This window comes from Alexandromys fortis, unplaced genomic scaffold, assembly GCF_014885135.2.
Source record: "Alexandromys fortis isolate MF-2015 unplaced genomic scaffold, M_Fortis_MF-2015_v1.1 scaffold_9, whole genome shotgun sequence".
NCBI lineage: Eukaryota > Metazoa > Chordata > Mammalia > Rodentia > Cricetidae > Alexandromys > Alexandromys fortis.
The window spans coordinates 4,573,294-4,595,280 of NW_026067892.1; the positions used below are offsets into that span (position 1 = coordinate 4,573,294).

Sequence of the window (21,987 nt, forward strand, 5' to 3'; positions counted from 1 at the left end):
ACCTGAATCTGCGCTCTGAACTGTCTCAGTCTTTGGATTAGACCACAGCATCCTATGGAAAGTGACCTCCCACCCAGTGTGGCCTATGACCCAGAAACCTCTGCACCCCTGAGAACCTGAACAAGTGCACACGCGGGTTTCCCCAAACTTGCTGAATCACAGACTCGAAGGTTTCCAGCCATCTGTGTTTCCTCTCAAGGTGAATTTCCCACATGGAGAGGGAACCTGCACAAGAGCTTTGCGTCAGCATGCCACAGTGTCACCATCGCTCAATCCCTCGATCCCTCCGCTGTTCCTGGTGGCTGCCCATCACGGAGGTCAAAGCACTGACTGTCACAGCTGCTGCATGCCGGTTAGAGATTGTGCAGAGTACGGAGGTTGGGTGGGGTGACTTTAGGCGCTGAGAACTTGAAGACCTAGGGGTACACTACTCTGACATGGCGTCCTCTGCTGGGATTTAAGACTTACTGTGTGACGCAAATATTGAGAGAAACACAATCATCGTCCGTTTTGCTAATGGAGGCCTGAGCAGTTAGCAGTAAGGATAAGTCAGCCCTATGGAAACCAAAATGCTTTGAAGGTCTGCTGCAGTGTCTCCAGGGAATGAAAGATGGGACAATGGACACTGCCACTCCCTAGCACCGTGTCCCCCAGAGTCGAGGGGACAAGGACAAGAAATGCACTGGGCAGTACTGGGGAGCTCTGGAGGAACTGACCGCCCCTGCCTCAAGAGGAGGTGAAACTGTGTGGGACAGAGCGTCGGGGCTTCTGCTTTAGCCCCCAGGAACAATGCTGGGGAAAGGGAGCAGCTCAAGGGAGCGAAGGGAGACACCAGCTGGGAGTCCCTAAGTCACCTGGCCGTGAACGAGGCGGGAAACTGCAGTTGCCAAAGAACCTGAAGGGGGCGTTCACTACCAACGCCTGTGCTTAGCCTGAAGCAGGGAGCCTGCTGGGAGATGAAAGCCCTAGGAGAGGGCGGAGAAAGAGCTCAGATGGCCTTCTTACAGGGCCTGGGGCACACTCCAGAAGCCGTGTTTTATGTGTGGTGCACACCAGAAGTCCACAATCCTTCACCCTCTCCACGAAATGATGCCCACAAGCAGCTGGAAACCAATCCACAGAAGAATCCTTCACAAACACTGAACACTGAGAGATTTATTTCCAACTGCAAAACAACTTAACTGAGAGAGAAAGATTGATGGCTGGTTGGCGCCAGCCCCAGCTGCCCGGAGTTAACTGAGGCCGGGCTGGTGTGCCCCTGTTCCTCCACCTCCTCCGTCTTACTCCTGGAGGTCTGACTGCTCTTCGTCAAAGTTTGCATTTCCTGGGAAAGAAAGAAAACGCAAGAGAAACATAAAAGTTAATGATATAGATGATTACAGGTACTTAAGCATTTACCCCTGTTTTCTGCAAGCATTCAGGTCCCTGGGCTAAGGGAGGCTGCCTCTTAGGTGTGTTATTACAATGTTCACATTAGTTATTGCTGAAAAAAATCTAAGTCCGTGCGTGTGTTCCCACCAGATACGTAGAAAACCAGTTTTGCCTGATTTTGTTGTTTCCGATATGTTTTTTTAAAGAATGGGAAATATATTCATTCTTTACAGCCAAAATCAAATCAAAAGGAGCGCTGTAGTGGTTTCAATGAAAATACCCACCATAGGCTCATAGGGAGTGGCACTATTGGAGGTATAGTGTTGTTGGAGGAAAGTGTGTCACTGGGGGTGGGTTTTGAGGCTTCAGAAGCTCAAGCCTGGCCCAGTGGCTCACTCCTCCTGCTGCCTGGCAATTTGGATGTAGAACTTAGCACCATGTCTGCCTGTTCACCACCATGCTTCCCACTGTGGTGACCACAGACTAAACATCCGAACTGTAAACCACCCCTAACTAAATGCTGAGGTCATGGCATCGCTAACTAAGACAGGTCCTTATCCCATGCTGCTACCTTTAGCCAGGGGAGCAGGCAACCTCGGGTGCACAGGCTTGTCCCTAAGCCCTCTCCTAAGAACAAGATCAGATTTACCCTAGGAGACAAGAACCCCACCTGATTAAATCAAAGGGGTCCCGGTGGGGAAAGATTTTTCGAAGACTCTGGGAACCCGAGGTGGGATCCCCTCTCTGTGAACTGCAGAGGTGTAAGTTTTCAGATTCTCTCTACACCACTGTGACGGAACTGCTCCCAACACGTCTAGTTCTGAGGGAGAGCCTTAAGAACCAGTCACACCAAGCCAGCTCCTGCCCCGGTCAGGGTCAACTCGCAGACAAACTGGACTTGAGCTGAACTTAGGCTGGTCTCTCCAGGCTCATTCAGGTCCCTCAGCCTGGTCTGAGGAGAGCACAGTGGAGGAAGGAGAAGCCTGCCCCTCCTGCGGTGTGTGGCTAGCCTCGGGTACACAGGCTCTGTCCACTCCACAGGGCATGTGTTCTTACCCTGGTCCATGTCATAACCGTTCTCTTGACTCTCCTGCCGGAAGGTGTCCATGTCTTCCTCACCGGTCCTCATATCCATCTCGCCCTCAAAGCCTTCCGGCAGACCCTGGGTTTCATCTGAGGCGTCACCCGTACCTGGGATGAAGACAGGCTAGATGACAGGATGGGGTCACCAGGGAACAGGAGTGCAGGCATGTGTGTCAAGTGGGTCCCCTGGTCTGCTCAGCAAGGTCTCCTGCTCCTGACCACAGGGCCTCCTTTCCTGGCCCAACACTCCAGCCCAGGCCTGGCCATCAGATCACCCTGCCCCATCTCCCAACTTTCTCCACGAGACCACTGTACAATGGGCACAGAAATGCTGCCTCGTCCTTCTTCCCACAGGGACATGTGACCCCATTTGCTATCGGCAGTCATGCCCACAGAGAGGCTCTGCCAAGGGAACTCTGGTTACTGGGGAATCGCCCAAGGTTGCTGAGGCCTTACGTCATAGCTGGACATTCCTTCCAACCAGCTGGTCTGCACGCTTCCCCTCTGTTCCCTGGGAGACTCCCATCTCAAACACTTGCCCTTATAGTATCCTGCACCCAAACTGACCCAGAGGCAATTTTCCAGAGACACCAGCTGCACCAGGTCTGAGGACAGGTGTGTATGTCCCTAACAACCTCAGGGAACTTGCTCTGCAACCCTGGCCCTGACAAGCCCAGGGCGCTTGCCCTGACAACCCAGAGATGCTTTCCCTGACAACCCCAGGGCACCTTCCCTGACAATCCCCTGGGGTTCTTGCCCTGACAATCCCCCGGGGCGCTTGCCCTGACAACCTCAGGGTGACTGCCCTGACAACCCTGGGATGCTCTGTACCAGCAGCTCCCTGTGCTTCTTCCTGGCCTGGTCCCTCAGCAGGAGGCTGTTCCTCAGAGAGGGTTGGAGTCCAGAGGGCCAATTCTGTGATTTTGAGAGCTTTCCATTTTGGAACGATATTCACTAATGTCTCCTCTTCCTCCTCCTCTTCTCCTCTTTCCTATTTTAAGTACAAAAATATGAAGTCATCAACATTGTTATCATTATTTGGTCTGGAATATTAAATGACCCCAGGGAAAAGGTGGGCTCTGAACTGGGACTTGAAGCTTTCGGGCAACACCATGCCTGACCAGAGCAATTGTGACTCCTGGTGGCATCATCTAAGGACTGAAGACAGATCTTGTATGAGCCAGACAAGACAGGAAGCCATGGAGCATAACCAGGACACTGTGAGGGGCTCTCGGGCTCGGCATATACCTCAACGGCTGAGGATAACCAAGGAGACAAGTTTTTCAAACCTTGCTTCACCCCAGTCCCGGGCTCTCCGTGTAAACCATAAAGCAACACCTACTTAAGAAAGCCCTAAGAAGCCCAAGATGTCCACATGGTGGCAGGGAAATGTACACACACAGGGGCACATACATAGCTGGCGTGTGTACAGAGACCAAAGTCAACAAAAGTGGACTGGGAGGTCAACATTCGTAAACGGGTAATTCCTCCTGGGATTGAAGTTAACATGTCATTTTTTTTTTCTCAAACATATCTGTCAACTCCTCATTTCTGTAGTTTTCATAAAAGTTCCAGAGATCGGAACAGCGACCTAACGAGTCTACAAAACCTCATGGCCACAGGTGGGGACAGCTGTAGCTGTAGGCGGAACCCCAAACATCTGCTCGCTCACCCGGAAATAGCTTCCCATTTAGCAGGACGACACAAGCACTCAAGGACCATGGTGCCCAAGCCCACCCTGCCCCGGAGTCCCCCTAAAGGCTCTGAAACACACATGCTGGCCCCACCACACTGCTTCTAACTCAACCGGTCAGGCTTGGCGCCTAATAATTTGCACAGGTTCCCAAGCGACCCTGAGGTTGCTAAGCCAAGGACCAAACTCTGAGAACGAGGTCACAGAACACCTGTGCTCTGGCAATAGCTGAACCTTCCCCAAGTGGCAGATGTCTCTGCAGTTGCCAGCGTAACTGATGGCTCATAACCTGAGTCCCTCCCAAGGGACTGACCATTGGGAAAGCCACAGAGCCCTAGATGGCACAGCACACCCTTCCCCAAACAGCCCACACCTGCTGCCTGGTTCTGGTTCAGGCCGGTCCTAGCTTCAGGACTGTCCCAGCACAGGTCACCTTCTGTTTCCCTCCAATCCTGCTTCCTTCACAGCTGATCCTAAGGCACCCTCAATAAACCATGTGTTCATGCCTCAGAGTATTGAGGTTGACTTTCTCTGTGTTGTGAAATGAACTGTGTGTGACCCTCTGACAGTGTGATATTGTCCTAGCCCCCAGGACCTAAGAACATGACCTATTTGAAGATTAGGTAATTCCAGTAAAAATGAGGTCATTAATACGGGCAGGATTTTCGTTCCTTTTGCGTAACTGTGTCAAAATACCCGAGAGAAGAACTTCAAAGAGGAAAGGAGTATTTGGGCTCCAGGGTTCAGAGGGGTCAGACTGTCACAGTGGGACAGTTTACAGCATGATCCACAGGAAACAGGGATGGGAACAAACAGGAAGGGACCAAGGGGAGACCTAGCACCCTGAGATGCATTTTCTACCCCCAGGGATGCATTTCCTCCAACTGCGTCCCACCTCCTAACGTGTCAGAATTTCCCCCAAACAGCCCCACTGTCTGGGATCAGCATGCATTCATGGGGACAGGGGGCATTTCTCATTTAAACCAGAGCAGCTGATAACGTGGATATACCAGGGGGAGGCCCTAAAGTGCTTCTGTTAAGTGAGAAGCAAAATGCTGAGTCAAGAAAGGAGAGACCTTATACTGAGTGTGAGCTTCCTGACACCTTGGGCTCCTCTGCTCTTCCTCCAAAGCCCCACTCCTTGCCGCAGTGGACCCCTATGCCAGCCCAGCTCAGACAACACCCCCCCACCTTCCCTCCATTCTGCTCTTCCAGACCACTGCTGAGGCTTACAGCTTGATGTCCCTTGAGGCAGTTTTCTTTTAAACTCTATAATTAAGTTGTCCTTAATCATAAAAAAAATTTCCAAACTTCTTACAGCAGGAATAAATAAGTCCAAGGCCCAAACTAGTACTAAGACCAGGAAATTTTACTAACCCTCCAGCTATCTCCAGGTATAGTCAGACATTAATACACACACAGACACATACACGTACACAGACACACACACACACACCTGTGCCTGAGTGTCCACATCAGGAGCTCACACACACACACACACACACACACACACACACACACACCTGTGCCAAGTGCCTAAGCACAATGACACTGATGCCGGTCAGAGAATGCCAATCTGGTGTTGACATCTGTGTCAAATGCAGCAGAGGAACGTATTGCTAACTAGGCTTTAGGAGAGGTCGCCCACAGAATGTGAGGGGCCACCTGACGTGGGTGCCGACGGTTCCAGCATTCAGATCCCGTTCTGGGACTGACACCTGCCGGAACTCAAGGTTAGCCAGTTCCTAGCCACAAAATCTAGCTCTGACCCCACAGGCATTGTGAAATGACTTCGATCACTTCAGCAGCGGAGCTCCTAGGAGCATGCTCAGAGCCAATCCCCTTTTACCGAGTGGGGTCAAGGTGATGAACTTACCACATCTGTTAGGCGATACTCTCCGTGCTGCTCACATCCGATGTCAAACACGTACTTCCCAGGACCAACAGGCTGTGGGGAGAGAGGATCTCGGTGTACTTTATGCTCAACTCCGCGGCCGACCTCAAACAGAAAGCACAAAACACTTCCTATGCCAGGCCCAGAGAGCCACCCCGAATGACCACAGCGTGCCAAGTCTGAGAGGGGTTACAGACGCTGTGTCAACTGATGGCTAATGGAGCTGTTGGAGGGTTTGTTTCTGAAGGTCTCAGCCATGTTTTACTGCATTTAAAAAGAGTAAGAAATACCTCCACTCTAGAACCTACAGTAAATTGGTGCCTAGGGGGCAGATTAGCTAGAGAGAGGCTGGCTTCCAATGCTTTGATCTGTTTGTTATAACACTGGATTTAGTGCAAAGCATTTGTAAATTATTTATTTACTCGGTGATGGGGGTGGGGTGCACGTGTTTCAGCAAAGTGTGTGGCAGTCAGGGGGCAGACAACCTGCCGGAGTCGGTTCTTTCCTGCCACCGTGTGGGACCTGGGTATCAAATTCAAGCTGTCAGATTTGGCAGGGGGTCCCTTTACCCACTGATCCATCTCACCTCACCAGCTGCCCCCCATGAGATTTTTAAAACAAACACCTGGTCACAATGACACGCACTGTCGCCACTTTGATTTAGAAACCAAGTGTGAGCCACTCCCCAGATTTACAAGTGTTTCCCACGCCACCTGGTGTCAACCTAACGTTTGGCTTCACCTTGAACCACGAATTATGATGTGCCTTCCTTGTTTACCCACATTCGCCGTTGCTATGCTGACACTGTTGTTTGCACAGGCAGTGGTGTGAACGTGATGTTTTGCTGTGTTTTGACACTACTTCTCATTCCGTAGCTCAGGCTGGCTCGAAGTCTCGTCACTGGAGCCGTACACCACCACGCTGGGCTGTCAGTTTCCTAGTCATGACGCTCCTTCTTATGAAACTAAATCCATGTTTCCTTGGGGAGTCAATTTAGGGGCTCTTTTCTCATTTCTGCATTCGTAGATAGTCACCTGTTTCGATTAGTTTCGTTCACGGTGACATTTAAATATTCCTTCAGGAAAATACCTTTCTCTATTTGCTGAAGGACAAACTAATTTTACTGTTCCCTGTCCCTTTTATAAAGTGGTAAAGCAACTGAGACTTTTAAAAATACAACCGTGAGCGGTTCCCTTAGCCATCAGTTGACAGCAGCGTCTGTCACCTTCCCAGACTTTGCCCGGTGATGTGATTCAGAGGGGCATATCTAGTTATCTATTCCTTGGCCCATCCACTGCCCTCATTTCTTCACTAACCGCCAGCAGGGTCCTGACTAAGCAGTCAAGGACTTGTTCTCCCGCTAGTCTGCCTCCCGTCTCCATCCCTCCTTGTCAGCAAGGACAGGGACGGGAGAATTTCAGAAACACAAACAAGTGCTTAGAGAATGAACAATGTCTGACCTGGCTCGTAACCAGGGAAACACACAATTGAGAAAGAAAAAAAAATGTTTGCATGTCAGATTTGGGGGAGGGAACAAAAGCAAAGGATGTAGCAGATAAATCCAATGTCATGAGGACCCGTGATGGGGACTCGGGTTCTGTTGGCGAGGGAGTAAATTTGTGCAGCTTTTCAAGACCACGCATGATGTGCGAGGTGTTTCAGAACACCGGCCCTTTCCATTCAGCAATCCCAGGATCTAGCTGTGAGGGCGCATCCTGATTGTCCACTTAACAACACCTGTGAAGGAGGAGCCTCTAGCACAGAAGTGCCTCCGTCAGACTGGCCTGTGGGGCACTTTCTTAACTGTTAGCCGATGTAAGAGGGCCCAGTCCACGGTGGACAGCACCATGCCCAGGCAGGTGAGCCAGAGCTGGCTAAGAAAGGTGGCAAACATGGCCCGAGAGCAAGGCAGTAACTGTGAGCAAGGCGGTAACTGTGAGCAAGGCGGTAACTGTGAGCAAGGCGGTAAGCAGTGTTCCAGGTCTCTGTTTCGAGCTCCGGCCCTGCTGGATTCCCGCCCTCGTCTAGTTCCTGCCCTGGCTTCCCTCAGTGATGGACTATGACCTGTGAGATGAAACAGACCCTCTCCTTCCTAAGCTGCCTTCGGTCATGGTGTTTATCACAACAGAAAGATGACTAGGACGCTAATCTATTTAAATGCATTTATCAGAATGACAACTAAGTCTACTGGCTTTCATTCCAGAGTCAGGCACCACCTCTGCCTAGAAAATGGAGCATGCTTTCAGGTGAGCAGGGCTGTCTAACGGGAGAGCTAACAAAAGCAGACACACGGAACTGAATGTAGATTAGGATGGTTCAAAGTCCCTTTCCCTTTAAGGGTCAGAGCAGAGGGGATGCCCTCGTCCCACACCTGAAAAACCTGCTAGGGATTTGGTGTCTCGTGTTAGATGGCTTGCTTGTGTTAGGGAACAGAATGGCTGCGCAGAGGGAGGGCATTCGTGGCATAGCTTGCTGAGCCAAGACAGGAGCTCTGTCTGGACCATGGGACCTCTGGTGAGTTTTATCTCACATGCCCAGATGATAGCAGGAGCGCCTTTGTGTCCCTTTGTGTCCTGGTGCCTCATGAATGCTCAGAACTGATTCTGCATAAGCTGGTGTGTGTGTGTGTGTGTGTGTGTGTGTGTGTGTGTGTGTGTGTGTGTGTGCATAGTATACAGAGGCCTTAAGGGAGGAGCAGGGGGAGGGACAGTGGGGACGGGAATGCTAACATAAGACACTTTATGATTTTTTTTTGTTGTTGTTGTTTCTTTCCCTTATTGCTTTTTCAACACAGGGTTTCTCTGTAGCTTTAGGGCCTGTCCTGGAACTCACGCTGTAGACTAGACTGGCCTTGAACTCACTGAGATCCACCTGTCTCTAAGTGCTGGGATTAAAGGCATGTGCCGCCACTGCCCAGCCAATTTGGGTAGTTTGTAGCCAATTCTTGAGTGGTTTGTGTAACTGTAAGCTTTTTACTAACAGACAGAGCAAAGCCTCCAGGTCTGATCTCCCTTTTCAGACTGGCTAGTCTAGCCTATTGATTTCCCCAACAGTTGAGGTTCAAGTTACATGTAAAGGAAACAGGGCACTCGGAGAGTCTGAAGAGGAGTGATGAAGGAAGCTGACCAAACCCCATGTCAACTTCTGTTTCAGTGTGCTCAGCAAACTCTCTCTTTGGGGAGTCTCTTTCCAGCCCTGAGCAATGCTCTCACGAATGCCTGGGTAGAAGGCTTGCAATTACCGAGTCCTCCTCACTTTGCACAAGACAGTCACCAAAGCTAGAGCCCACCCAACAGCAGCTGGTGAGCATGAGACCCAGGGCAAGCTCTCTGGGTCCTTAAAACCCTCCCAACCAAGAGTGGCAGGCTGGCCTCTGGTATGAAGGGAGCTCTGGGATCCGCCTCCCATTAGACATGGTTTGCCGGAGGGCAAGAGGCCACACAGCCAGCAGAAGATACCCTGGTACCAAGGGCACTGGCCTTAGTAAAGATGCAAAACACTCCTGGGGCCCAGGGAAGCAGGGCCAGCTTTCTGCCTCCACCCCAGTTAACTCAGTGCTCTGCGGACATTAGAAGAGCTGGGAGAGGTGCCACTGTCCTCATCTGGTGGGCTGGAAGGGACCCTGAAAGTTTAGTGTTAACGCACAGCACGCTCACTTACATTTTTGTTCAGGAACTTGCCCTGGTACCTGTGGTTCAGGTGGATGAGCTCGGCAGCACCCTCCTGCTGCCCGTTCACCCAGCTACCGACGTACTTACTGCCAGTTTCTGCATAGAAGTAGGTGCCTTGCCCGTGCCTGGTGAGGACAAGACAAGGGCATTTGGTCACTGTCCGATACAGGGCACTGACCCAAAGACTGAGGGGGACCTAAGTCAGCTCACAGGCAGCTTGTTTCCAATATCCGTGTCCACTTGAAGGCTTGGCCTGTCACCAACACATGCGACATTAACACAAGTTTGGGGCCAGCAACTCCTAGTGCCGAGAGTTTAGCTGCCTGCACATGAACCCATTTCTCCGGGAGGAGGCAGGGTTGTTTAACCTCTCTCCACTAGACTGGCCCTCTGTGTCTTCACTTCCTGGGGCTGTGGATGGAGGACCCATGTGCCCTGACCCACTCTGAGGAGACGGTAGTCCCTCCTCTGCTCCTCTCAGCGGCACCTCCCCTACACACCTGACCTGCAGCATGACTGCCTTAAGTGGGCGTCATCCTGTTCTTCCACCACGAGTGGACCCCCAAGACTAAACAGAAGCCAAACCTTTGATGATTGAACCAATCCCCCGTGTAGGTGTCATTATTGATGTAGTAGTATACGCCATGGCCGTGCCTCTGGTCGTCTGCCCACTCCCCTGCAGAGGACAATACACAGACACAAAGCCAGATGAGAAGAACACACTGATGTCGTGGCCCCCGCTAGCCCAGCGGGATTCAAGCAATGTGCTCTGAAGAAGAGAGAACTTTGTAACCTTTGTATCCTCAGAGCTAAGCCTGCTGCCTCTCTCCTGATGTCCCTCCACCCACCCCCACCCCCTTCCTCTTGTGCCAGCTTCAGGGAGCGCTAGCTAAGGAGGGCTGAGTTAGGAGTCCGAGACACAGATCTGGAGGGTGTACGTATCTGCTGTGAGCCCCAGCCGCTTTCACCCTTTCTCAAGTTGGTGGGCAAACAGTCAGGATTCAAACCAGCTTGTCTGAACCTCTGCCAGTGATCTCCGCCACACTCCATTAGCCTTGCAGGTGCTTGGCCACTCAGCAACATCGCCAAGGCTTGATGGTCTAGCCTCATTCTGTGCCCCACCCGAACACCTGGTCCCAAGGCTGTCCTCTTGCCAACTGCCTCACTCACCCTTACACATTCCCTTTCCTGGCCTCCATGGCCTGCCCACTCCCCTCCGTGTAGGTGGGTCCTGCTAATTTCTCATGCACTTGACAGAAGACCCTAACACTGGAAAAAGAGCAGCAAGTTTGGAACGCTTGGATTGACAGCAAGGTCAGCAACAAGCTGTGTTGTCCCCAAAGGGGATTTGAAGTCAGTCTCTCAAAAACTTCTCAACTCTTACAGCTTACACAGGAAAGAAACCAACCAGGGAATTCTCACGGTGGACATTACCTAAAACCTCACGTACGACCAACAGCAAATCAGCACCCAGATAGAGCTTTCTAGAACGCTACTTACTAGCATACTACCCGGATGGAACTTAGAATGGAACTACGAAGAATGTAAAACTAAGGTCAGTTTGTTTAAAGAGAAAAGGATGATCCCATCTTCTATTCTCGCTACTGAAAACAAGGCAAACTGCCTTCTTCTGGAGAGGATGTTGGCTAGCGGGAGCAGAGGATGCCCGCTTTGGGGTGGGGGTGGAGGGGGGAGCTGGATTCAACCCCAGGGCTAAAGAAAAGCCAAGACAGTGGTGGAAGACAGCTACTGAGGACGCGATGAGGATGTCTGCCATTAATTAAAACACGCCCCAGGATGCCTGCCTAAATTCTGGGCTGTTTATGATAGTTAATTTCTTTAAGAATGTTTAATTTATTTCCATTTCCCACTACAAATGAAGATTCATTTTTATAGCAACTTTATATCCTTTTCCTTAAAGAGGACCCTAGGATTTGTGTGGACTTCTGGCTTACACAAACACTAGAGACATTTCCACATACACTGTAAGAAGAATGCACACGATGCTAACAAAATGTTAATTATCCAAACTGTCTGTTCCCGTGAACAAACCCCAAAGTTTATCCAAAACTGGGAATCCTATAGGATTATCCACACTTCTCCAACGTTTACTTAACAAAACATTCCGGCCACCTTGTGAGCTAGGACAACAGCTGCACAAATGGGCAGCACACGGCCCCCAAGAGCTCACGCCTGGTGAAGACAGAGGCCAGTGGCATGTGATAAGCAGCCTGGGGCAGAGGCAAGAGCAGGACCTCAAAGACAACGATGGCCCAGCACAGAGCAGACTGGCCAGGCATACAGAGATGGGGGTGGCAACTGCCACAGGCTCAAGACAGGGACGAGGTACCACAATAAGATGTGAGACAGGGACAGGAGCAAGAGAGATGGGGAATCCAAAGATTAAGGTAATTGATCGTGGGATGGTGCACAGCGTGGCCGAAGATCTGGGGTTGTCCTGGATCTTCAGTAGCAGTGCTACTGTATCTGCGTCTGCAGCGTCCCCAGTTTCTACGTGGAATATTCCCACTGAGGCCAATTTGGAGCTGTTTATGGAGCTGCAAAGAAGAGCAAAATTGGCTTCCGCAGCTACTCAGAGCTGCTCTAGCACACCCTGGGGCAAAGTGGCCACAGCTGGAACGGTTGCTTCAGGCAGTTTCCCTCCCCCAAAAAGACCATAACAAAAGGAATCCATCTCTCTCCTGCCCTTGGGAGCCGGGCTCCAGACTGGCGTGACAAGAAAAGCGTGTGTTTTGCAGAAACATTTCAAAAGTTGAAGAGGACACTTAAACTGCAAACATGCTAGATTTCACGTGGGTGAGGCCCCAGGAGCCCGTGCAACACAGCTCAGGAAACCCTGTGCCAGGTGAGTGGGACTTCTCGGAGGAAGGAGGCCTGCACCTGCTGTAGGGATCGATGGCTGGGAGTCAGGGTTCCTGAGTGGCTTTTAGAAACCTATTTATTATTCCTGCTTTAAATTTACATTTAACTTTTTCTGAATTTTTAAAAACCATTCCTTCCTACTCTCTCTCATCATTCTTGGTCTTCTCACCAGACCTGGGATATGTGGGTGGGGGTGGCTTCCAATGAAGCCCGTAAGACCATGTGAACAGTGAGATTTGATGAGACTTGGGGTTGCGGAAGGCATGTGTATGCCAGCACGGCTGTGCACACCAACTTCACAGGAACAGAGGCTCACACTGGACCCTTCTAGAACTCACACTACATACCAGTTCATCTGACTAGTCGTCAGTATTATTTGTGGTTTTCTTTCTAATAAACAAGTAACAGAACTTCTGTGAGTTCCACACGCCCTAAGGGAAGACCACCAGACAGGAGACAGGGTTAGGGGAGCACCTAGTTAGCAATGAGCTGGGCAGAAGTGTGACCAGCCAGGGAACTTCTAGCTTGACTTAGCCTTGGGAGGATAAGCCGGCCCTGAGGCTGTGGTAGCTGAAGCCACAACGGAACTGACTCATTGGAGAGGCGTTGTCTACAGACAACGGAGGGCTGCTTGGTGTGAACACCCAGGCTTGAGCTCATGAGTCTGGTGTGCAGATTTTTCTCTTCAGCTGGTTCATGTCCATGTTAAGAATTCCTGATGCCTCTCCCTTCTGTGGGGAGGCGCTGTACCCACCCTTGGGTAGGATCACCATGCCTAAGTCTGTATTAAAAGATCTTTAATAAAATCCCCAGCTCTGCCTCAAAAAAAGACTTCCCTAGCCCCTCCCTCCCCTTTTAATGTACTTTATATGTTACCCAAATTGTATTAACATCTACACTAAGATCAAAAGTGACAACAAGATTAGGCTCCCAGAGATCTGGGAAGAATTAAATTAAGCCCTGAATCAAATTGTTCAAAGCTCATTGAAAAGCAGATGGTGCTTCTGGTTAACCAAACCTGCTAAAGTTTAGGAACAAAACAATTTAAGTCCCATGTCTAATGCAGAGGCACAAATGCCTCTGCCCCATCTCAGAGTTTAGAATAACCCCCATCCTTTGCTATCCGTTATTTTTAGTTTTGTCTGGAAGCAGGATGGGTAACTGTTGTGGTTTGGAAAGGTGTCCCCAAAAGGCTTGGTCCCCAACTATAGTACTGTTGGGAGGTGTGGAACCTCGGAGAAACAGCACCTAGTGAAAGAAGCCAGGTCATGGTCATGGGGGACATGCTCATCCCCCCCTCCCTCTGTTTCCTGGCCACCATAGGGTGAGTAGCCAGAGCTACAGAAGACTTCCAGCATGATGCTCTGCCTTGCCACAGGCTCACATCAGGGGCTGGAGAGATGGCTCAGTGGTTAAGAGAATTTGCTGCTCTTGCAGAGGACCCGATTCATTTCCCAGAGCCCACAGGTTCACAGCCATCTATAACTCCAGCACCAGAAGCTCTGATACCCTCTGATGGCCTCTGTGGACAACTTATGCACATATTTCATTGGCATGCATGCAGGTAGAACAACCATGCATGTAAAACACCCATGCACATAGAATAAAAACAACCCAACCGCAAAACCTCTAAAAATCAAAATAAGCCTTGCTTTCCCTGAAGATGAATATCTCAGGTATTAGTGGTGGGAATACAGCCTGCATTTTGAGGCTATGTCACCCTCATTTGAAAGTGATGCTGCCACACAGAGTTCATCATGCTTCTTGCCAACAAACTCTTCCCTCGAGGCAGGGATATGAGCATTGCACAGATATCAGTCTATTCCATCTGCAGGCTACAGATAAGAAAGCTCAGAGGAGAAGAGGTGACATGAAGAGTCATACCTACTGTCCCCACACTCAAAACTGAAGGCACAGATCTTTTTGGAAATCGGATGGAAACTAGAAAACCCTTTCCGGGCACAAGAGGAGCAGAGAGTAGAAAAAAAAATCCAGACATACAAATCAGCATACACTTTCTGAAGGTCCACAGCCTACTTCCTGCCTTCTCCCACCCTGACTCTGGGATTAGACTTGTACCCACCAGGGGGCACTAGTACATAGGGACCGGAGGTTCTCAGAAATAAGCTAAGAATCTTCCCGAGGCATGACCTTAGCATGTAAGCAATTGGAGACTGGGAAAGACACCATACTAAGGCAAAATGCCTGGATAAAGGACTCCAAGGTCTAAAAAGAAACATGACCATCAGAAGATGAATTAGGCAAAAATAGAAAACAATAAAGACAGCTTCAGAGGGAAGATGCCATAGACTGTCATGGGTCTAGGCCACACCCAGAGCTTCAGAGGGAAGATGCCATAGGCTGTCATGGGTCTAGGCCACACCCAGAGCTTCAGAGGGAAGATGTCATATGCTGTCATGGGTCTAGGCCACACCCAGAGCTTCAGAGGGAAGATGTCATATGCTGTCATGGGTCTAGGCAGCACCCAGAGTCTGTGCTCACCCAGGCATCTCCTTTCATTTACTCTAAGCTCTGGCTTCCAGGAGGGCATGTGCTGCCACAGGACCAGCCAAACGGTTAGATGTTAGTTACTAAAAAGACTTCTAGCCTCTATGACAACAGAGGAAGGAGCACATTTTGTTGTTGTTGTGTGGTAGATCTACTGAACTCCCTTATACACTTTGGTATCTACAGACAATCTCGATGGCAGAAGCAGCCTGCACAGCAGGAACAAGAATCGTCTTCATGGTGATGCATGTTACCTTCGTATCTGGATCCATCTGGATAAATAAAGGTGCCTTGACCGTGCTTTTTATTTTTAACATATTCTCCGGTGTACCGGGCACCGTTCTTAAATTTGTAGACCCCCTGAAACACACCGATGATACAGTTCCTATCAGTCCTGAGTCCACACACATCAAGACAATATTTAATAGAGAAAACCAGTTTCCTAAGTCACCAGTTCTGACCTGGCCATTTCTTTTTCCAAACTCATAGTGTCCTTCGTATGTGTCTCCATTGGGCAATCTCGCTTTCCCGTTTCCGTGCCGTTCTCCCAGTTCGTTTCGCTCCCCCTCATATTCCTGGGCAAAAGAAATCAAGGTAATTGTCGCTGCTGTTCAGTTGCGCCAAGCACAAGCCAAGCGTTTTAGAGCTATCGCATCACTGAAGCCTCCCCACCGTGGGCACTGTCACATTGCCCTGGGGAGGCAGGTAGCCAAGCCTGGTGGGCAGAGCCCTGGTCCAAGGTCCCACAGTCAGTGCAAATGTCCATGGTGGGAGCCTCACTCCCACCTCCAGCAGCTAAGCCTGTGATTAACTATGCCAATCCTGATGCTGTAAACATGAACCCATGCGTGGAGAATGCTAGGTGCACTATGTCGTCACAGGAAAACACTTAAAGAACACATACAGGTGGGACAGGTCCCCAGCCTTCAAAAACACCTCCCTCTTTACTTTCTCCAGTCATTCAGTGCTTAAGGAAATGCCCTAAGAGAATGGCTCTTCCTTGATGGGCTTCCTGGAGAGCCTGTGGTCTCAGAGGTCTGTGTCCTGCCGGGACGCTGTGAGGGAGAGGGGAAGGAGTCGCGGAGATTCCAGTAATCTGATTTTCAAACTCCCTATCAAAGGGCTTACAGTTCAAACACTTTTGACCCTGGAACTGGAGAGATGGCTCAGCAGTTAAGAGCGCTAGCTGCTTCGCCAGAAGACCTGGGTTCAGTTCCCAGCACCCACATGGTGGCTCACAATCATCTGTAACTACAGTTCCAGAGGATCCGATGCCCTCTCCTGGCCTCCTCAGATACTGCATGCATGTGATACACAGATATGCAGAAATAACACCCATACACACAAAATAAAATAATCTTTTTAAAAAAGGAAAAAAGAACTTCTAATCCAATCTGAAATAACTACTAATCTATCTTGTCAGTAGATCAGATTGGGGTGGAGATCAGTGGTAGTGGGACTGCCTAGCATGTACAAGACCCTGGGTTTCACCCCTTACATACACACACAGACACAGAGACACACATTCACAGACACACACAAAGAGAGACAGACACACAAACACACAAGAGAAAGAGAAACACACATATACACACAGACATACACAAAGATGTGTGCAAGCAGTACCACTTGTAAGGGCTGAGGCAGGAGGATCAACAGGATCACTTGAGCCATCTAGTTAGAGGCCAAACCTGAGCCACATAGCAGACCTCTGCCCCAACTCCAAAAACAAGTAAATAAAAAAGTAGTACAAGCTTGTAATTCTCCTGCTTCTCCTTACTTTGTAAAATAAATGTTCTCTGGTTCATAAACAAGGATGTGTTGCGCATATATTATGTAATGGAATGGCCATAATGGTGCAACATGGCCAGCTTAGAACATCAAGCTTCATACTTAAAACACACACAATTACACTCATTTAAACATTTTAGAACATAATAGACAGCCTTGGATCTGTGTCTGTTACAGGCACAGGACATCAAGTGGAAGACTTTAGAAACGAACAGGTAGGCATTTCTTGCCTTCTTATAGCCCCTTTTAAAGCCCAGAAATTCCTGCCTGGAATATAAGCGTGTGACATTACAGATTGCTTTCAGGGCTGTTCCAAGCCACAGTGCAGTGGTTTGAATGAGAATGTCCCCATCAGCTCGGCTATCTGAACACTGATTCCCCTCTTGGTGGCACTGTTTGGGGAGGCAGTGGAACCTTCCGGAGATGGAGCCTTGCTAGAGGAAGTAAGTCACTAGGGACTGACTTTTGAGTGTTGATAGTCTACCCTGACTTTTGCAGTCTGCTTTGTGCTAACATTTGAAGAGGGGCATTCTCAGCTTCCTGATCCTGCCAGCGTGTCTTCCCCTAAACCTTCCCCACCATGATGTACTCTTATCCCTCTGGAATTGTAAGTCCAAATCAACTCTTTCTTCCATATGTCACCGAGTTTTATCACAGCAACAGAAACGAAATAACACACGCAGTGTGCAGAGTCCCTGCTCCCATCCTAGAGGCCTCCCAGGATGGCCAACCCTGAGCCAAAGGGGTGGATCCCTGCTCCCATCCCAGGGACCTCCCAGTCTGCCCACCCCTGACTGAGAAATCCTGTAAGCTGATCCACAGGTGGTCTGTCAACATGCCTGCATGCTTAAACATGGTACGGATCAGTAGGACCAGGTAGGGGACAAATGAGAGATTTTGATAGCCAGGGATGGAAACTGGATGTGAGCAGAAGCAGACCATAAATTAGTGACCTCTGTGCAAGTGTGTGTGGTATGTGCGATAAGGTGGATATGTACATGTCCCAACAGTTACTTGTTCGTGTGCACGTTCATACCCATCTGCAGGGGCCAGAAATTGACAGGCACTGTCTTCCGCAATCCTCTTCACTTTAAATTTTAAGACAGGTTCCCCCATACACACCGCCGCTGAAGCTGGAGCCCACCCACGTAGATAGGCTAACCAGTGAGCTCCAGGGATCTTCCTGTGCCCAGCTTTTTACATGGTAGCGGGATCTAAACTCAGGTCCTCATGCTTCACGTGGTAAGCACTTTACGGACTGAGCCATCGCCCTAGGGACTGGTTACCCTCTGATTTAAGGAGGAACAGCCGGGCCACAAGGCTCTCAACAATGGGCACATCGCGGGCTTGCGAGTCTCTCGCTCCCCTCTAAGGTGATTCCAGTGGTTTGCGACAGTTCAGAGAAACTGATTCAGACCTACGTGGTGAAATCTTCAAAGTACTGGACACCCCAGCACCATGCAGGAGTTGCCAGGAAGCAGCCTTCTCCATCCCTTTTCTCATGCCCTCTGACTAGAAATCTTCGCCTTTAATGGGAGGCGGGATGGGAGCGGGGAGGGGGGTGGAAACAAGACGTCACGGCGTTTCACCTTTCATAGCGACTTCCTGGACGCACCGCCGCTCGTGTGGCCGGCGTGGTCCTGTCCCCGGCCTCTCGGTCCTCTGGTCCCCACGCCTCCCGCTCCAGAGCTGCGGCGCACCCCAGAAGTCCCTCCCTAACCAGGAGCTCTCACCCCAAGATCGTTCTCTCCTTCCTCCTCTAACTCCTCGGAGCCCAGGTCCGACATGATCTGGTCTCAGCCGGGATCTCTGGAGTAGCGTCTGTCTCAAGCAGGTACCAGCCACCCCACCCGCGTCTCGCGTCGCCATGGAGACGCTGCCCGGCCCGCTTGGCTCTCAGCCTAAAAGGGTGGCGGGAAAGGGCGTGACGAGAGGCGTGGGAGGAGCTAAGGGCTGGGATAGTGTCCTAGCAACTGGAAGGGCATCTCTGCCAATCGCCGCCGGGAAATGGGAGGAGCGGGGGAGGAGGGGGGGGGGAGGACGACTTGGTACTCACGCAGATCTTGCCCTCTAACCTAGACACTGTCACTGGCCTCTAGAATGTCCTCAATGATCTGGTTTATAGACGCCACAAGGAGCCACCAAAATGCGGACCCCCAGAAGGACGAGAAGCGCGGTTCAACTCTGAGCCCCGCCTCTCGGTCCCTTGGGTCCTCCGGGGATCTGCAGAACCTTTCTAGGTTTTACGGTTGAGATGTTTGTGGTCTCCAGAGGCATGTACACTCGAGTCTTTTCTGTTTTCCGTCAACACGTCCACACAGGAGCGATGAGCTCTGTCCTCTTAAGCGGATGCTCGCTGCCTGGGGCCAGGGTTTCAGTATCTCAGCCAACCTCTGCTCAGGTGACTCCTGGTCTGTTCCACATTCATTCTGCCCTGTCCTCGGGTGCCTCCTCTAGTGCCTCTGGCTTCCTCTCAAACGCCCAACCTGCCATTAGGCTCACACAGGCCCACTCATTCACATGGACTCTCCTTGGCTTCTCCTCCTGGGAGGGGGTGTCCCTCCAGTGCCGTAGTCCACCCTGCAAGACCCCACTGGATCCCCTTCCCAATCCCGTGCTCAGGCTCAGACCTTCCTACTCCTCCACTAAGCCAGACTTTCTGCAATAGTGTCTGGCCTCCTAACATCCCACAGCTTCCTCTGTTCAGAAACCCAAGTGCACACAGGCTCCCTTGTATGTCCCCAAGCTCCCCTCCCTGCACTAACGACACCGCAAACAAGTCAAACTACCCAATCCAGGTTCCCTACTTCTGGCCAGCCTAACTGACTCCCTGGGATACTTAGGGATACTTGGGATACACTGGGAAGCATACCAGCACGCCTTTCTTCAAAGATTGGCTAAGGGGCTGTCTCTCCAATCAACTTCAGGATAAAGATATTCTGGAGGAAGGAAAGGGGACTGGAGCCTGGAGCCTGGGGAAAGAACCCCAACACTGTCTCCCATCCATTGCAATGGTGAGCGTGTGATAGAATGTGAACCTTAACTTGAAGGCAGTATGCAGCGCGTGCTGAGTGGCACACATACACACTGGGTGCCAGTCTCTACAGACCCAGCCTACACACCCCCACTGTAACCGCCCTGTGTGTGTGACACTTAGAATCTGCTCTGAGCGCCTCGAGTGAACCGTCCTTGTCGTTGTGATGGCTAGTTCCCGTGGTCAAGCTGATACACTCAGGAAGAAGGACTCTCAGTTGTGGAATTGCGGGGTATTTTCTCACTTGCTAATTGGCGGAGCAGGTCCAGCCTGCTGTGGGTGGTGCCTTCTCTAGGCAGGTGGGCCTGGCCTGTGTAGGAAGGTAACTGAGCAGGCAGGAGGGAGGGGCCGAGTAAGTGGTGTTCCTCCTGGCTCTCAGCTTTCTTTCCTGCTCAGACTTTTCATAATTGATGATCAATTATGGTCTGTAACCTCTAAGCCAAATAAGCCACCAATGCCCCTGCGTCGCTTTGAACCATGCTGTTTGACACCAGCAAATACAGCAGCCACCATGCTGTGTGGGGTTTTATACCTGAGCCTCTGTACCCTTTGACTGGCGTCCTTGTGAGTTTGACCCGTTACATCCCACAGTGCTGGGGTTTAAATAGCTCCTGCAGAATGCAGGTGTTGTTGATGTATGCTGGTGACTTTTCCATCACTGTGACAAAATATCCAAGCTTAGCCCATGGTGATGGTGGTTTTAGTCCATGGGTAACTGGCTCTGCCTCCGTCAGCATTCTCTGCTGGTGGAGTTTTTCTGCCCTGCCAGCCAGTTCCCAAATAATTGCACAGATACTTAATATTAATTGTAAGTGCTGGTCGATAGTTGAGGCTTGTTTTTAGCTAGCTCTTAGAACTTAACCCATTTCAAGTAATCTATGTGATGCCAAAGGCTCGTCCACCTCATGTACGTACTTCCCATCCTGCTCACCCTGTGTCTCGTGGCATCGCAGACTCCACCCTTCTCCCCAGCATCCTCTCTGCCTTGAAAATCCTGCCTAGCCATCCTCCAATCAACTTTTTACTAACAATGAGAGCAGCGCATCTTCACAGTGTGCAGAAGGATTGTCCCACAGCAATGACCACAACCCTGGTCATAAGTCTGCCTCTGGGTGTGAACATTTGTTTGGATTAAGAGCAAAAACGTAGAGTATCTACAGAGGAATTAGGGAAATGAATTAATTCACATGCATGGAAAGAGAAATTCTCAGTTTCTCTGCATCTGTCAGATGATCGTGTTACCATGTACAGAAACGATAAGGGAAGCTGAGCATGTAGATCAGCCCTGGGTCCGTGTTACTGGAACTGAAAGGTGAGGCCTTATGCGGAGAGAGTCCCAGCTCTGACACCAGGACTCCAGAGCATGGCCTGTCCTCACCCAGCTTAGAATATGCTGAAGAAATTCGAACCCTCACAGCTCTCTCCCTTACATATGCATGTCATGTCACGGTGGGAACCAGTCATGACACAGGAGCCCCCTTTTAGGGCACGCCCCTGTGATCTGCCGGTCTCCAGCTAGGCCCATCATTTTAAAGGTTCTACCACCCCATATCAACGCCGCAGGCTGGAGACCAAGCTTCAGCATATGAGCCCTTATCAACAGCATCCAGGCTGTTACACAGGAAGTTCCTGAAGCACAGGACATATCATTTATCCCTTGCCCTTGCATCTTTCTGTAAATACATAGCAAGGAGACCATCCTGGGAAGGCCTCTGCATCCCTGATGAGACAGAAACAGGGTAGGAGTTGAGGCTTTGAGTTTCACTTCAGAATATATACTTTTATGAGAAACTTAAACCACCACAACTAGGGCAAGCAAAAGCTATTTATTTCAAGTCTGCTGAGGCAAGGGAGCCAGTGGCCATCGCCTGCATGTCAGGGAGAAGAAGGGCAGACAGAGTAGGATGTCCAGAGAAGAAATGGCTTTGACATTGAGCTCCTGGAGCATGTGGTTAGATACTGGCCACGGTGCGTATTTGGCCTTCTCGGTTGGTCCTAGTTTAAAATGGGAATAAACATTAGGAGAGTTGCCTGCTATTAATCAAGTCTTGACTATTTT

The 21,987-nt window shown here is 50.4% G+C and overlaps 2 protein-coding genes across 2 annotated transcripts in view; one reads left to right on the forward strand and one right to left on the reverse strand.

The window, feature by feature from the left end:
* Positions 1 to 1,141: 1,141 nt before the first annotated feature.
* Rsph1 (radial spoke head component 1) lies at positions 1,142 to 18,761 on the reverse strand. The gene is made up of 9 exons (XM_050140707.1): positions 18,628 to 18,761; positions 15,565 to 15,678; positions 15,358 to 15,463; positions 10,298 to 10,388; positions 9,702 to 9,837; positions 6,024 to 6,095; positions 3,286 to 3,445; positions 2,428 to 2,562; positions 1,142 to 1,324 (listed from the first exon to the last, which is right to left on the reverse strand). The coding sequence occupies exons 1-9, from the start codon at positions 18,679 to 18,681 to the stop codon at positions 1,281 to 1,283; spliced, it is 912 nt and encodes a 303-aa protein (XP_049996664.1). The 5' UTR covers positions 18,682 to 18,761; the 3' UTR covers positions 1,142 to 1,280.
* Positions 18,576 to 21,987, forward strand: part of Slc37a1 (solute carrier family 37 member 1) — a 61,850-nt gene continuing 58,438 nt past the window's right edge. Inside the window, exon 1 of the mRNA XM_050140687.1 lies at positions 18,576 to 18,728. The gene's annotated coding sequence lies outside the window, so the exon portion shown is untranslated. The remainder of the gene's footprint in view (positions 18,729 to 21,987) is intronic.